The sequence below is a fragment of the Lipophrys pholis genome, assembly GCF_963383615.2.
Source record: "Lipophrys pholis genome assembly, chromosome: 18".
Taxonomy (NCBI): domain Eukaryota; kingdom Metazoa; phylum Chordata; class Actinopteri; order Blenniiformes; family Blenniidae; genus Lipophrys; species Lipophrys pholis.
In genome coordinates, this window is record NC_137646.1 from 13,253,629 (window position 1) to 13,271,252 (window position 17,624).

The 17,624-nt window shown below is 42.4% G+C and overlaps 1 protein-coding gene across 2 annotated transcripts in view; it reads left to right on the top strand.

The window, feature by feature from the left end:
- Positions 1-17,314, top strand: part of arhgef40 (Rho guanine nucleotide exchange factor (GEF) 40) — a 52,558-nt gene extending 35,244 nt beyond the window's left edge. The window contains exons 21-27 of one of the 2 annotated variants that reach the window (XM_080485912.1): positions 2,194-2,400; positions 5,187-5,366; positions 5,450-5,630; positions 6,891-7,001; positions 11,333-11,442; positions 14,245-14,288; positions 14,426-17,314. In XM_080485912.1, the coding sequence (XP_080342038.1) occupies positions 2,194-2,400; positions 5,187-5,366; positions 5,450-5,630; positions 6,891-7,001; positions 11,333-11,442; positions 14,245-14,271 (816 nt within the window). In that variant the 3' untranslated portion in view covers positions 14,272-14,288; positions 14,426-17,314. The remainder of the gene's footprint in view (positions 1-2,193; positions 2,401-5,186; positions 5,367-5,449; positions 5,631-6,890; positions 7,002-11,332; positions 11,443-14,244; positions 14,289-14,425) is intronic. The other variant, XM_080485913.1, reaches the window with a different exon arrangement.
- Positions 17,315-17,624: the final 310 nt, after the last annotated feature.

Genomic DNA, 17,624 nt, shown 5'->3' on the forward strand with positions numbered 1-17,624 from the left:
GCATGATGGTGATCATTCTGGGGATAGCGGTGATCATCGTTATAACAATAAAGATAAAAGTAGCACATGTACCTACTTTAATATGATTTCTGTCGTCAGCGGATGAGAGAAAAAAAGTGGAAGAAAACCAATTTGAATCCTTCAAAAATAAAAAAAAAAGCTTTACAATGTGATAACAAACAAGGTAATAATCCCGATTACATGTGCCTCCAGTTGTTATTGTGCCAAGCCAAAAGAGCTCTTCAACACAAATGCAAAAACAAAACACCAATTTTCTTTTAATTACACTGAGAGGCCATGTAACAATTTAAATCGAATAGTTGTACAATATCTGTCTGAAGAGTAGTTCCCGACCACAATCAACTTAATCTCAAGCAGCGTCTTAAGTTATGTAATAACAAGCAAATCCTTACAAAGTAGGTCACAACAACAGATGGCTATACAACACTGATTGGTATACTCCATATCACATGGTTTCTGTGGTATGTCAGAGAAGAAATGTGTTTAACAGCCATAAATAAGCACCTCATTTGCCTTCGAGCACATAACTGCAAAATCCAGGGAATTATTTTTCCCTTGACTCTATTCTTTGTCATGTTTGTGCTTTGCGTGATGTGAAATAAATCTCGACAATCCCCCGATGTGAGGTGTATACTGATCAGGCTCAATATTAAACTGCACTGCAAACACTGGTCCGGTCCAGTACAAAAGTGCCATAATAACCTTATAGTTTTTCTTTGTTGTTGCTGCACACAAAATCAAACAATTACTGTCAAAAATGACAACAATCTCAACATACAGTATATAGGTGTTTTTACAAATTCACCCTGACAGCATGGCTTTGAGGCGGCGTCAACGATATCTCAGCTTGTGTCTCAGGCCCTCGTTTACACGATAACATTTCAAGTGAAAACGCAGGAAAGGTTTCACATTTACACAGCACCGTTTTGAAAACAATGTCTGTTTACACGGAAACGGCAGAAACACTTGAAACGATGTCGGTAGGATGTGGGGTCACGAGTGGATGCTGTGGGTTGTTTTTCTAATGAAACCACACACACACACATACGCACAGACAACAATACGCTATAAACATTAACAGTGGGAGTGTTGGACGGACGACCAAGTTGGATTGTTATGTCGATGACCGTCAACTGTAAAACCTCCAAGTCCCAGTGTAGCATTGTGGTCCTTCATCTCTGCAATTTGCTCGGTGGTTTGGCAGCTGGATCGGAGCCTCTTGCAGGCTGGTTTTGGCCGACGGGCCTTACGTATGTCTGCCACCCCTGAGTTAGAGTCACCAGCGAAGCCCAAACACATGTTGAAGGAAACAGAAGTACCTGGAGAGAACATCTGGAGAGAACAGACTCCCAGCGGGGGTTTTCTTGAGACGGTGATTTTGCTCCATGTTTTAGATTCTAACAGCTGTGTCATTACGAAGATCACATCTAATCCCAGCTGACGTTTGGCAGAGTGGAGGTACAAGCTGGACATGTTGCCAGCACACTCACACCTACAACAGGAGTCACATCATGTTCAAACCCTCACTGCGAGGCGGAAGTGCTGAACCAGTGGCTGCGTCTGCAGCGGAATGATCGTCTTGATTGGTCCAGTGTATGTTTCAATGGTCCATTTACTGCAAATGACATTTCCTCAGCATTAGTGGGCGGTGCACTTCAACCTCCTGCGCAGGAGCCGGAGTGTCCCTGCAGGACTATATCACATCGTCCAGTGTATTAATTCCCAACGATACATCCTGCTAACGGCTTCCATGCAACACGCTCTCACTATTTGTGCTTCATCAACTCATCTGACGCCAACTACCCACAAGGCCGATGGTTTTGCGCGACGATCTGACTGAGTCGCCTCGCCGTCACTTTATTGGCTCTTTCCAGCTTCCAGCACGTCCACTTCCAGAACTTCCGAATCCATCCGTCGCCTGTCAGGTGCCATTGTAACAAGATAATTAGCAGTATTCACATCACCTGTCAGTGGTTTTTAATGCTGTGGCTGATCGCTGTATAATCACATTCGTCTCATATTTGGATTTGTTGCACACACCAGTGAACCGCTGCCCACGCAGCTCTGATCCGAATTATTTTCAGCTTTTGCTTTGACTGGATGTGAGACAGAAACACCAGCAGAGACTCACCCCTCCCGCCCCTCTCCCTCTCCTTCTTTCTCCCCCTCTAGTCTAAACTCCCCCAGGCCTCTCCGCTCTCCCCCATGGCCTTCCCTCATTGTCTGCAGGCTCCCATTCAGAGGCTGGAGCAGTACTGCGAGGCCCTGGAGGAGCTGGGGGGCATCAACCCCGCCTCCGACTCCGCCCTCTCCATCCTGAGACACGCCCAGCGGCACGGCGAGGACCTCCGGGCCAGCGACCTCATCGTCGGATGTCCGGTGAGATTGCGTGTCCCAGTTAACGACTCCACAAGTCCCACTTTCTTTTCTTAGAGGGAAAGAAACTCAATCATCTTGATGAGGTCAGGAGAGTGGAGCCATTGTTATGATCTGATGTTTGAGGCTGTAAAGTTTTTGAACCTCATTATAACTGAAGATGTTTCAAATGCCTTCAGTTTACTTTATATCATGATTATTATTATGAGTACAAATAGGATTTCATGAGTTCTTCCAGAAATGAGGAGATAAATTTGTCTTGAAACAATGTTTTTGCTCTATATTTCTACAATAACAGAGCATTTCTATTTTAACAAAACCTTTTTTTGGTTTTTCAAAACTAAACAAGACATTTTTTATTTGTTTCTCTATATTAACACTACATTTGGCTGTTTGTGTAAATAACAAAAGGTTTATTATTTAAAAAAAAAAATCACTGCTCATCTAACCCTAACCGAGTTAATAGATGGATAGATTTATTTACTTTTATTTAATTCAATTTAATTTATTTTATTTTATTTTTTATTTATTTGCTGTGTATGCCTAAACCTTGCGGACACGCGTATAAAGACACACTTTTAGACTCTTTTCCGAAATAGACACAATAAATGTATTTTCTAAAATATTCTGGTATTTGAAGATCGAGATTGGAGTTTCTTTATAGTAAATGGAATAAGAATGAATGATCTTTAAGATAATTGTTTATCTAAAAATGACCTCTAAGATAATAACTTTTTTGGGATTTATTTTCAAGTATCAATGTTTGGAGACCAGAAATGTATGACTAAAACTTAGTTTAGAGCGCTTCGTCCTCACTTCTGTCATGTTCTGTAGGATTAGGCTTTGCTCTGTGGAGCTGATAAGGGTCAAGGGTCACGCTTGGGGTCAGCTTTGGGAATCGAACCAGCGCACATCAGATCCCAAGCTCTGCAAGTAGGAAGTAATAAATGCTGAAAAATGCTGAAAATAGAAACTTTTCGTTGTTTTGGAATCTTTATTCTTCATGTTTTAAATAGTTAGACTTAATTCCGGCTCTAATCCTAAACACTGTGTTTGCTACTCTGACATGGCAGTATCACTCGAGGTAGTCGTGACAAGCGTTTCACTCCCACACACATAAACACACATTATCATATACATAACACACACACATATATACACAAACCTCCCCTCTCATCCCGCCTCCCCCCCTCTTCTGAGCGAGGGGAGAGATTACGGCAGCGCAAGCGCTCCCATCGAGCTACTTCAACCTGCAACAGCTCTCCAAGCAGAAGTGATTGTGAGTGTGTTGGTTGTGTGTGTGTGCATGTGGGTGTTCATAAAGTGCATGAAGCATCACTTATATCATGACCCACACGTACCTGGAGGTTTAAAAATAAAGTTCACAGTCTCTGGTTGCTTGTAAATTAACCATCCTTTTAATTTCGCTGTCAGATCGCTTATAGTTAAGAAAGCGTTGATTTACGACTGGCGTTGATCTGCTCACTGTTTGAGGGCCTTCGCACGCCAAGTATCGAGTCCTAAAGGAGCATTATGTAATTTTTCGAGGGACTTTTATGAGCTTCTATCTGTCTTTTGTAAAGAGTTGCAGCGGCATCACAACCCTGTAATTGACATGAACAATAAAGCTGCGTTTGTACAAAAGACCTGACTCAGCTGGCCAATTAGAGCAAAGATCCAACAGAAAGAGGCGTCCATGTGAAGAGGGAATATGTCACCATGCAAAGCGCTGTAATAATAATGCCGCTTTGTCCTTTTTCTTCATCCAATCGAAAATAAAGCTTTTCAGGCTTTGTAGTCGAAATGTCTTACAATTCTGAGTATGTGAAGGAGAGGGAAGGGGATTTTACTCTGAAACACAGAAAAATGTTCCATTATTTAATGCATGTTTCAGTTTGTATATAGAAACTTTCATGTGTCAGGGAACAAGCTGAACAATATCGGACATCGTAGAACCACCAGGTGATTAGATTGGATACAACCGTATTGATCATTTTGAGAAGGAAATATATCATGGAGGTTAATGTAAATGAACATAGAAATGATATATTACTAAAGAACTGCTTGGGTAGAACATGTTCTATATTAAAGTTGTGTTTTATAAGTCCTCAGATATGTTTTTTATAGTCAGATGGCTTTTAGAAAAAGTTACTCCACAAAAAAATAATTGTAATGAAGCAGATTTCTTCAGCGGGAGGGTCATTAATATCGTTATCAGTTATTGGCAAATAAAATGTGTGAGTGTGAGTGTGTGTGTGTGTGTGTGTGTGTGTGTGTGTGTGTGTGTGTGTGTGTGTGTGTGTGTGTGTGTGTGTGTGTGTGTGTGTGTGTGTGTGTGTGTGTGTGTGTGTGTGTGTGTACATTCACCTTACATAGACATATATAACTGGTAATTACCATACTCCTGTTTTTTTGTTGTCTTTTTGTATTTGTAAGAATTATTAGTCAAAATCACCTCCATCAATTATCTTTCCCCCTTAAAATCTCAGTGAAAAGTCCAAGATAATTTCATGTAAATGAATTCCCAGCGGAGGTGGCGAAAGCTCGCACATTAATCACTCAAACAGAAGTACAGATACAAAAAGTTTTAATTACTGATTTTGCATTTTTATGAGGTTTCATCACTCGTTTCACGATAATTTGCGAGTCATTTGAAATATGATTGGAAGCAAATGGAATTACTTCAACCCATTGACAGAGAAAAGGCACGGCCTGCTAAAACATGAATTAGAGGATTTCTTTGCAGGATGTGGTCGAGTTAACCCCTAATGTGTCGCGCGTGAACTCAGATCCCTGCGGCGGAGCGTGGCAAGCTGGTGCGGCACGGCGAGCTGACGGTGTGCGGCGGCGCCCGGAGGAAGCGGGCGGGCGTGAGGAGCGTCTTCCTCTACCAGCACGTCGTCGTTTTCGCCAAACAGAAGAGTCCGAGTCCGGGACGCACCGCCTACAGCTACAAACACAGCATCAAGGTACACAACACTCTGTGGATGATGGCGCCAACTTGTGTGATCCGATTTTCACGTTTGTTTTTTTTTCCTCTGTCTCCCTTCAGATGAGTGAAATGGGTCTGACTCAGAGTGTCGGTGAGGAGGGGGTGAAGTTCGAGGTTTGGGTCCGACAAGCTCCGCGGATCAAAGATTGCATCACACTGCAAGCCCGGAACAAGGAGGACAAGGAAGCCTGGACTCATGACGTCGCCCATCTGCTGTGGACACACGCCATCAACAACACCGGTACCGCATGACCTTTAACCCCAGTGGCATCAATCTGACTCAAGATGATGTAGTTCATATGCCAGGACTATAGGTGGTGCTGTAACCTTGCCACAGAAATACACCAAAAAAACGGAGAAGAAGACACAGAGTATGAAAAAACGAAGAAATCGACAAATCCGACATCTCGACTTATTAAGCCAAACCGAATCGGTCGATTCTGCAGCACAATCTGAAGACTAAGACTAAGACGATCTGAGACTAAGGCCCCTGTTAACGATTTCAAGCGAAAACACAAAACTATCGCTGTGTTTTGTGTGTCCGTTTAAACAAATATGATGCTCTAAGCCACTGAAAATGCAACTTTTTGAAAATGGCTCTGAAGGTGGAACGCTCGGGTTCCTTTGTCACGTAATCACCCCGACTTTGAATACTTACAACTCTACCAACGCTGTGATCAACTGGAACGCTACAACAAGCTTTCCAGTTCATCACAACAGCCTGGACGCTTCCAGGAAAGTTCCTCCTCCTCAGTTTGAATAAACGATCGCACTTCGTGAACGGCACATCATCACTGGCAGTGGCGAAACTGGACGTACAGATCGAACTTCTATGTGCTTTAAAAATGGTTTATGTTCATGTGGTGATCTGGGTTCAGCCACTAAAGCCCGTTTTGAAAAGTAAAGATTTACTGTCAGAATACCGACAAAAAAGGCTCAACTTCCAACCCTTGAGGCAACAGGAACGCAGCATGAGACAAAAACCATATATGACCAAGGTGCAGGATCAGTTATAGTCACCAGCAGGGATAAGCATGTTTATAACTGGGTCCAATTTAGATCCTTAAAAATATAATAAGCCTTACCTCTTTAAGACTTTGAGAGAGCCGCTTCAGTAACCTTATCTGAAATAATAAGTGCCTTTTCCTGTAAGTAGCAAGCATATAAAAATATCCCCAGCAGTCCAGTTTGCCATTTGATTTTTGCTCCTTTGTTTATGCCCGCCTTTCAAATCACAAGGAGCAGCTGGCTATCACATGTCTCCTTGTAGCCCTAAACCCCTGCATCTCTGCACCGCTTCCTGTAGGCCACTTAGATTACAGCCTCATCCCAGATAAAGATGCTCTCCTGCACAGAGAGGACTGACACATTTTCAATTCACCTGCTCTTCAGACGACATTCTTCTTGTTAACAATACTCTTGATAAGTACCTGTGATACGACTCAAAGTGCACGCCATCGGTCAACCTCTATATTTAACTCCTTCTCGTCTCCTTCACCAGAGTTGTGTCTGAAAGAGTCACTCTGCATGGGGATTTCCAGTAAACTTCTGCTGGATGCTACAGGAGCTCCGATCTCAGAGCTGGACTCCATCTACACTCTCAACGACAGAGGTAGGAACACGTCAACACGTCTGTACTTACCAAGGATGAGAATCCAAATTGTTTCGATTCCTTGGATTCGTTTGGCAAATTTGCAAACGCCGCCATGCACGTTGCGCAGCGTATACGCCTACGCAACACGAGTGGTGACGTCGTTCGTCAGTGCAGCCAGCAGGAAGGATGGCGCCCAAGCGGCACCAAAGCTCAAAAACACCAGGAACATTTCACGAGGAAAGATGGCGTCAGGGAAACTTGCAAAACTTGCAAAGTGGATATTTCATCAAAGGGAGGAAATACGACCAATATGCGCAAGCTCGTCCTCCGCTGTTAATGCTGCAGGTTTCACTTCTCTACGAGAATCGATAAGAGAATCGGTAAAGAGCCGAATCATTCTGGAGAATTAAAAATGAAATCCTCTCCTGAAGCTGAAACGACTATATGTTGCATTTTCACTTGAAAAGTGGTCCAGTAGACAGGACCTCAGTCTATAATCAAGTTCTAAACATCATGTGAGACCTTGTGTGCTCAAGTTGGAACATATTAATGATAATTACTGCCACCGCTGGTACAAACTTCTGGTGAACTTCAGTGGATCAAGGCTTTTTATCCCACCTTGAACCACAAGCATATTTTCTTTGCAGCTTTTTATGTTTGAATGATGGGTGTACTATTCTGTTTTTCATAGGATATAATGTAATGATGCAAAAAGGACTAAATTAATATTACAGATTGTGTTAAAACTGGATGCAACATTTGATTTAAAACTATAGAAAACAGCAGGAATAGACTCCGTGTTACAGCAACAACTTCACAGACACAGATCAGGTGTTTTATTATGATTGCAAATCCAACTTCACATGTTGTGTTACCAGAAGACAATTTGTTGTCCGTATTCATGATGCTCTATACAAACACAATTTAGTTCAGGGGCAACAAACTGCCCACTTTCATCTTGAGTGGGCCGGACTGCTAAAATATTAAATACCTTTAAATCTAAACTTTTCTTTGTTTCTTTGTGGTGCGATGTGATCTAAATGTCTATATTTTCACAATTACTACAGAAAATGACTACAATCTAATATAGTTTGTATGGAATACAATCAGATAAAGTGAAATGTCCAGAAAGCATCTCCTCTAGCTGTTGCATTATGGGTAGTTTGGCACCGTGGCAGCATGGCTTTGATGCTAATGCTAATTTGCTACCTTTCATAAACCAATGTATTCTTTGAAAAGTTTTACAATTTGCTTGGCCAAATTGGAGCCTCTGGCGGGCCTGTTTTGGGCCGCAGGCCTTATGTTTGACACCCCCTGCTCTTCATCGTCATATATATTAGGGGGCTTTGAGGGTTCAGGACCTGATTGCAGGTTGTAATTGGTTGTTGGTTGAAGGGGCGGGGACTGAACAGGTGGTTCATTCTCGACTTTCACTACGATGGGAGATAAAACCTCGCGACCCCGCAGAGAGGTCTGCGCCACATCCTGTTCTTTGTGTGCTGAGATGCCACCAGCATCTCACAGCAGTGGGAAACAATCACATGCGTGACTGATTTGGCATGGTAATGTCACATACTTTGTGGGATTTATGGTTCTCAGTTTTGGATTCTTTAAGGAATTATGTCCCCTGAACTCATCGTGAAGCTCCAGGTCCTCCAACGCTCCGAAATATGGGGAAATCCGTGGCTTGTGTTCATTCGACCCCCACCGCCAGCGTTACAGAGTCACAAGTTTTAAGCCACTCGTCGGTTCAGACCTCGCCGTCAGGAAGTTGACCGGTTTTGTGTGACGGGATTGGATTACCAGATTGTTCAAATGGACTTTCCGAGCCCAAAGTGATGTGGCCTTGAGATTACAGACAGGAAACAAAACAAGTACCAGGTGTATCTCCTCATATGACAAGGTAATAATGCAGTACATGTTGGGTTTTTCTTTTTTTTTTCTTTTCTTTTTTTTGTATTATTCCAATCTCATGCCCCTGGGCTATTCTATGAATTTTTGATATTTGTCGCACACTGAGAAATTTTGAAGAGCTGTGACATGCCTGCAGAGAATATAGCAAGCAGTCAAAAAGCTCAGCTGTGGAAACGCATTTTACATCTGCTCTGATCAAAAGCCATCACAGCCTTCAGTGTTGTCGGGTTCAAACATATTTAAAGGCAGCAGTGACACACTTCGTCTTACATTAGAAATCGTTCCTATAAAACACAACATGAATTCATCTGTATAGTTTTTCATGACCACATAGAGACATTCAGGTGTATTTTATAGGCTTAACTTTGTGGCTTCAGGTAGAGAAATTAGATGCATTAAGAAAAAGGGTTTAAAATCTGCCTGAAAGATGCTTTGACTTCCTGTTTGGACTCCGCTACACTGAAACTATAAGAGGAGGCTGATGTCAAATTACAACCTGGATTTGAGAGTGGCTTCCTGCAGCAGATGTTTTGATGATTTATTGTGTTTTGGTCCTGGATTTTGTTTTTGCAAATATAAAATTGCTGCAGTTTCTATTAATTGGGGCCAAAGTGGTACATGAATAATATTAAAAAGTGCACATTTAGGCTGCCCTTAACTCTTTGTGAGAACTGAAATCATCTGAAAATTAAGGTTTTTTTCATATCAACCAGCTGCAACCTTTAAGATGACGAGGCTGGTGTCACATTACAAGCACTTGATGCTACATCTGCCCACCATTCTGGCATCAGTCATTTTAAAGAAGACTTGCTTCACTGCAGTGGACACTGCAGTTCAAACCCCACTGATCATCTGATGCCTGTTATTTCATGGGCAATTACAGCTTATTCTGTATTGTTTCTGTACATTTCAGGAGTATATTGCACATTTCAGTTTTTTTTACTTCTATATACATTCTTGTTGCACTCGCCTTCTTACCTATATTTAAAATTTTCTTATTTTTGTCTTAGTTTGGGTGATATATTTTTTCTATATTCTCTATTTATTTATTTTTTATTCTGGGTAATATATGTCTACATATTAGGAGTTCAATGTGAGACAAAATGTCTATTTCAGCGTGTGTCTTGTATGTAACAGCAGAAATGGAGTTGAAGCCTAAACCTTAATGCTCCACAGACTTTTATGAGTTCAAATTTAACATAAACTATCTGCTTTCAAAGTGGAGTGAAATTGACTTGTTACGCTGTGTCTTGACTGTGTGTGAACGCCGGGCCCTCTTGACATGCGATGGAGACTGTTTACCCACGAGCTCCTAAACGTTGTTTACGTAAAACATTTTTGCCGTCTTGATTTATTGAAGCTGCTCTATATGTAGCCGGGAAATGTGTAGCAGTGACATGGAGGTCTGACTCCACTTCTTCCATTGAACCAGTAGAAAGTTTGCAGAATTGATGAGCTGCGTATGACAAACCCCTTTAATCATCAGTGGAAGTCACAGGTCAGCGTCGGTGGGGGGGGGGGGGGGGGGGGGGTATTGTCCCAACCCTCACCTTTGTGACTTCCTCCTGTTCAGATCATAAATATGTGTCTCTAATGTCTACATTTTATGCACATACGTGGGGGGATACAGCAAGTATGATGATACATCATGCTACAATGGGACTCTATCATTTGTCACATGTCCTGTATAAACTGTATAAACTCAGCCTTATTGCTGTATTACAATTCAATTTAACTGTAAATCCTCGTCAAGTAACACTGTTTTAGACAAGAAACATTTCAGATTCTGTCAGCTGATCTGTAAAATTAGGTTCACAAACGGTGCTGCTGAATCCACTCCTTCATTCATAAATCTCTCTTTTAAGAGGCAGGGTGAGGAAAGGTTACAATCACAAACTCGTACTTTGTGAAGCCATTTCCACATCTGTCGGTGGATTTCCCCTTTAAAAAAAAAAAAAAAGAAGCGAGGCCCGTCCACAGAGCGAAGCCATAAAAAATTCAAACACCTAATCTCGAGTCAGATTCCAGACCCTCCTCCAGGTCTCCGAAGGCTGTTGTTGCCCTAAAGCCGGAGTGATTTCCCATTCATGGCTGGGTTGTAATGCACATACTGCTCACCAGGTGTCTCATTGAGTGCGGCGGCTCAGGAGCTCAATGCATGAATTGTCCTGTGGGACAGGACACAGTGTTGGAAATTCATTGAACAGGATGAGGAGAAGGCCGTCTCACGCTCACTTCTCCTTTTCTTTGTCTCTTTCCTACAAGGTGCTTGTATGGAGGTTTTGGGATGTATATATAAAAAAAAAAAAAAATATATATATATATATATATATATAAAGTCAGTCTGTGCTTGAACCTTCAGTGGTGGCTGCATTTTCATGTATTAACCAGCAATCACCTCTCTCTCTCCCTGTCTCGCTCTCTGTCTCTGTCAGTCCACAGCAGCTGCTCGGACTCCTCCTCCGTCGGCAGCCAGAAGGAGGGGGGATCCCCGGGGTCGGGGAGGGACCCCCGGAGAAGTTCAGGATCAACCAGCTACTCGCAGGTGAGCTCAGGGTCTGCGTCCGTAATCACACCACCACGCAGTAAATGAAGCAGGGAGAATCTCTCACCGTGGTTAAATTTAGATGTGAGGTGAGAAATGTGACACGTCTCTCGTTTTTTGCTCCGATCAACAGGACCCTCTTCAGTAGCAGATGGTTTCCAACGAATGTGTCAGAGTGAAGTTTTAAATGCTCCGCATGGTCAAACACATAATCTCTGTAGGAGTTACCTCTTGGGTCCAAACTTTGAAGGTCTTGTTTGCCTTCTCTTACTGCAATGTGCAAACATAGTTTTGTAATTAGTGTTGTTCCACGGTGACACATTCAGGTGTGGCTGGCTTTTCTAACTTGTCACTGAATATTGGAAAAAAAAATAACCATACAAAGTGTAAAGCGATGACATGAAGGAGGCAAGAGAAGTGAGGATGTTTTCCAATGGAAGTTTTCTATCCAAACCTTTTTTTACCATAAATGTAATTTCACTTATAAAGGTGCAATTAAAGATATCAACTGCATGGAAAAATCTTAGTTTCGACTGATATTACCACAAATACATTTTTAGGACCTTTGCTTCACATTGGTCGCCTAAATAATGACCAAGCTGGTGTCAAATTACAAGCTCGACTTAAGCACGCTGGTCAAACTCGAGGCAGAAGCTAAAACAGCTTGTATTGGGTAAAAGTTGAACTTTAAAAGAGGATTTTTAGTCATGAAATGCCTTAAGAAGAATGCAGAAGGTCTCTTTTCAATTGGTAAGCATTAGAATATCTCTTTCTGGAAATGCAATCAGCCCACTCTGCGTCAGAGGTGTCCTGATCCTGAAGGGCCGCAGTGCTGCGTGCTTTCAATGCCTCCCTGATCCAAGACATCTGATTGTAATGAGTGGCTCCTTATCGGGCGTTCTGCAGACCTTGATGACACATTCAATCTATTCAGGTGTGTTGCAGCAGAGACGGTGAAAAACAAACAGCCCTGTGGCTCCGGTACCACAACTCCCAACACTTTCGGTCCAGTTAAAACACACATATGCACTGTAAAAAAGGATCATTTTCATGAATTCATAGTTACACCTGAATGTAACCGATGCATGATTATCGAGTCTATCTGATCATGAGCCGCTCGTCATAGCTGACAGAGTCGGGCACGCGTACTTTTCATAACCATGATGCCTGGAATATTTCTTATATCAGGAAAATCTACAACATACCAGAAAGTGTAGACGGAGCTTTGTATTAGTCAGTCCGAATATCAAATATATAGACACGGTTCTCCGGCGTGTCACATTTGTAACATGCAAACTCAAAAACACAATCATATTGAATAGTTCTGTTTATCATGAAAAATGAGGAATTTCTTGATCATTCTTGAGGAAGTCAAATCAGCATGACCAAGGTAACCAAGGACACCAGCGATGCTAGACGCTACATGCTACACGCTGCACGTGATTAAAGTATGACTGATTAGGCTTTAAGGGTCACAGTGGTGACCCGTCGGCTGCGGGATTCAAACCTACGAACTCCAGCATCTCTAACCCGTGGGCCACCAATGTACAATTGTGTCATAATAACTTTTAACTCTAAACATTTAGGTTTTTCTTTGTGGTGGCGCAGAGTAGACACAATGAAAATGTCTGTAATTTCACAAAACCAAACATTTACTACCAAAAAAAGACTACAATCTTAACATAGATCCAGTTTTGATAATACTTTCTGGTGTGAATACAGTGAAATGTCCAAAAAAAACAAAAATCTCCTCGAGCTGTTGCATTATGGGTATTTTTACAAACTCATCCTGGCAGCACAGCTTTGCTACTTTGCTAGCTCTCATGGCAGCATCACCGATATCTCAGCTCGGGTCTCAGTGTTGTATTGTGTCCAAAACTCTTAGGAAATGAGTTTTTTTATTTCAAAACCACGTTAAAAGTACAGTTATCTTCTAAATCCTCATGATTTAGGGGGAAACTTCAGCTTGATGCTGATGATGCTGATGATGCTCTCACAGACACATTATTCCTTCTGCTTTCATGTAACTCATTTGTTTTATATAAGTATATAAGTTTGTTTTTTTTGGAGCCATTTTCCATTTTTGTTATATGAAAAAATCCTTGAATTGTGAACTTCTCACCGGTATTCGCAGCGTTCAGTTACTTATTTCGTCTCGCAGGACGATTTGAACGAAAACATCTTTTCATTAAAAATGTATGGCCTCTGGATGAAATCTTCAGTCATTTGAATTGTGCACGTCTCTTAATATTGGTGACATTGTGATGAAAGCAATACAGTTTTCACTTAGGTGATTTTTTACCTTTAAAAAAAAAGTGTCCTTCAGGCAGTAAAAGCATTCATATATGTTTGTGAAGTGAAGACACAATGCATGCATCTCGCGGTGAGCAAACAGCAATGGCCCGCCGTCTCTGCAGTGGAGTTTAAATGAATTTGCTCGGCGTGCACGCACGTGTACCAGCGCGGCCGCGCGCGCGCACACACACGTTTTTCTCAATCTCCTTATCTAGCAAACAGAATATGACAGATTGGCAAACAGACTGCGCCGCGAACAGATTGACAGACAGACGGACACACGCAGCCCAAACAGATAGGGCAAACACGCAGACAGCGATATGCACATATTCAACAACAGAGGGAGGATTGCCTCGTGCGCGCGCACACCCACACACACACACACACACACACACACACACACACACACACACACACACACACACACACACACACACATACACACACATACTCACACGTGCACAGTTTAAGCGCAGCATATAAATGTGACTGTTTCTTCCTCCTCAGAGTCACTCTCCCTCCACGGCTGTGTGACTGTCATCCCAACATGGGTAAGTTTACTGTTTATTACACACTTCCTTCATGCGTTTTTTTTACCCCTCTCTCTCCTCACATTACCGTCATGTGTACATTATAATATCCCTCATTTTTATGTTTCTTCTCTCTCTCCATAACTTTTTCTCATCAGAAACTGGATCATATTGAAGCTGTAAAAACATCTCTCGGGGAGCCAAACTGGACCATGAAGAGCAAGAAGACTGGAAAAATAACCAAAAAACAAAAACACTATTTGAACTTGTTCCCCTCTCTGCCCCTCCAATCCCTTCACCTCCTCATAATAAATAAAATGCCAGCAGATTAAAAGCCAAACAGCACAAGCGCTGCTTTTGCCCCCCTTTTTCTCACAGCTCCGATGTGACCCCCCCCCCCCCCCACCCCCCACCTCCCAAAAAAAAAAAAAAGAAAAGCTGCATCCAAAAAGGATCAAAACTGCTCTGTTTACACAAATGACAAGCACCAGCAGGGCTCTCCGTGCTCCGCCATTTTGGATCTGCCAGTCTCAGTTGCTGGCAGAGTCATTGACACCAAAGGCACTTCAGCCACACAGTGCGGGCATTGTCTGCCCCACAGCTCCCCACTAGGCCAAACCACTTGGTCTGAACCACTGACTGCCTGGCTTGGCTGACTGTACGCGTCACATGCTCCAGCATCTGATAATAAACAGGAAGTAATATGCGGGGCGTAAATCCACCGTAGGATTGCAGATTTAGAATGTATTATGTACTTTGTCATTTTCATAACGCAGAATGGAGTACTGTCGGCTTTGGGTTTTTTTTGTTTTTTTCCCCCTTTTCCCTCCCGCCTGTGTAAAAATGTGTGGCATAGGCAAGGTGTGATTGCATCTATGTAAATTAGGCAAAGGGTGGCGTGAGCACACACACAATGTCCCTCAACGCATGCAGTCACTCTTATTGTTGTAAGACAGTGGAGCTCTGTTCACATTCACACTGCGGCCGGTTCAGAGCCTGGCACAGCGGCTAAATCAACCACAGGCAAGGTTGCATCTGAACCAGCACGGCGAGCGTTAATGACCAGCTACACTTTCTGTCCAAGTGTTTGTTTAAGCTGTCAGTATTGGTTGTTTTTTTTATTAACAGTGGCAAGGATTTATAGGCGACATGTATTTAATCTTCTTTATAACTTATATAAGCAACATCCTGGTGCCTTACAATGTTCCTGACAAAGGACTTAATGCAATACGTTGGTTTTTTTGTCATAGGACGCCATATTCTATATGCCAAAGGTATAAAATGGGTGCCTGTGCAATGAGAGTTTGTGTACAAAGAGATATTGTTCAGAATAGTTGAGGCTTTTCCTGATTGAAACGTGCTCTCCATAAGATGGAGAGAAGTGGATCTGTGCAGTGTGCGACATATTACTTGACTATTAATCCTTTTGCAAGAATACATCAACTACATGGGATTATATTTTTTAAAGAGGGTTTTTTCAATTGAAATGAGACTGTCGGCTCAAAGAATCTTAAAATATACACATTCGTATAATTTCAATTTCTGCTTCAGCTTTGAGGAAGAGCTTCCCTAATTATTGAAACGGGATAGAAAAGTGTTTCTGTATGGTAAATATAAAACCAAAGACACATTAAATAAGTGGAAATGGCCCCGAAAAACTCATTAATTAACATTCTGTTGCTTGTTTATTCGATGCATACACACTTAATTGTCTTTACCTCGCAGAGCTGAAAAGCACATGTTTGAAACTTACAATGGCTGAAACAGTTTGACACTTCTGGAAATGCATGTTTTTACCGGTTTATTGCAAGTTTGTGCATCTGTCCAAACTACAATGGGGTGCTTCTCATAGAACAAGTAACACTGTGGCTGTTAGTGAGCGGTGGAGTCGGCGAAACACTCTGTTTTCTCTTGTTCTCATGGATTTACAGGCTCAAGCGCTTTCTTCTGACGCCACAATAATCCACGAATGTTCACATGCGTCTTGACAAATTCTCTATCGTCTACAATCTGACTAAATGCAGAGCAAAGGTCAAGTTCAACGTGACCTCAATGTTATGCACTATGATTAAAGAATTAGGAAATCCGCCTCACACAAAGTCGCAGAGTCATTCAATTTTTGTGAGAAAACATCTTTTACGTCATAAATTATTTACCGAAGACACGGGGACAATATGGAGACAACTCATCCCCGCCAAACCGTGCACTTAATCGCCCCGGTCCCATGTTTCAACAATCACTATAAATGCCACATTAGTGCAGACGCGCTGCTGCGGTGAGCACATTCTTTGTGCTGAGGTCAGCTCACCCGCCGCTAAAGTTGCGTCTTTGTATTTACCATGCAGACTGTTTATCAATCTTATGTAACTAGCGACACGACAGAGAGCGAGAGAAGTTGTCTTCTGAGATCTTGTGCCTCAAAAACTATTGGATAAAAATAACTTCTCTCCTACTCGCTTTGCGAGTCCATTAATAGAAATGCTATGAGACGCTGCTGTTCTTTTTGAAAACTCTCAGAACTTGCATTGCGTGGAGAAAGAAAGTCCTATAATGTAGGAACATAAATGTGCATGGAGCAACGTGATGCTCGAGGTACAGCCTGCAGGTGAGGTGAGCCGGGCGGCGGCGAGGTCGAGACGCCGTTATCACATTTAGCACGTCTCATATCTGCATCCAAATTCAAAAAATTGCAAATGGCTATTGAGCCGTTTTTTCCGAATCAATATGTAATTTGTTGGCTCGCAGGAAATCTGTACACTTCATAGCCTTTAGCTGTTTGGTACATTGCGTTATATTGGGAGCGATGTAATGAACACCATCTTTCATTCTTACCGCAGTATAGATTGTCATATGCAAAAGAATCCATGTACGCCATACGGAGGCAGCATTACTGTGTAGAAACTTGTATGACACACACTGCCTGATGTTTACATTTGTTTGTTTGTTTTTTTTACATTTGAAATGCATGATATGCTCACTTGATAAGTGTATTGTTTAATTCTTCTGTGTTGAATTAAAGCCGGGATTAGATTTCCCCAAAGCGTTCCGGAGAGGAGAGACGGGGTGGTTGTGGGGGTGGGGGGTGGGGGGGGGGGGGGGGGTGGAGGGGTTTGTGGGTGGTTGTGCTTGAACCTTTTAGCAGGTCTAACCTCACACTGAGGCCTGCAACCTCGCAACCTTCCAACTTGCTCTAATGAGTGCGGGGTCTCGCCTCCGAAAGCCAGCTGTGCTGCTGCCTTCGGAGAAACCAGAATGATTAGATAACTACAGTGCAGCGCCACATATCAAATAGTTCCAGGGATCAAATTCTCTAAAGGAGGGAGGGCACTCCGAGAGCATGAGTGTGTGTCCATCTGT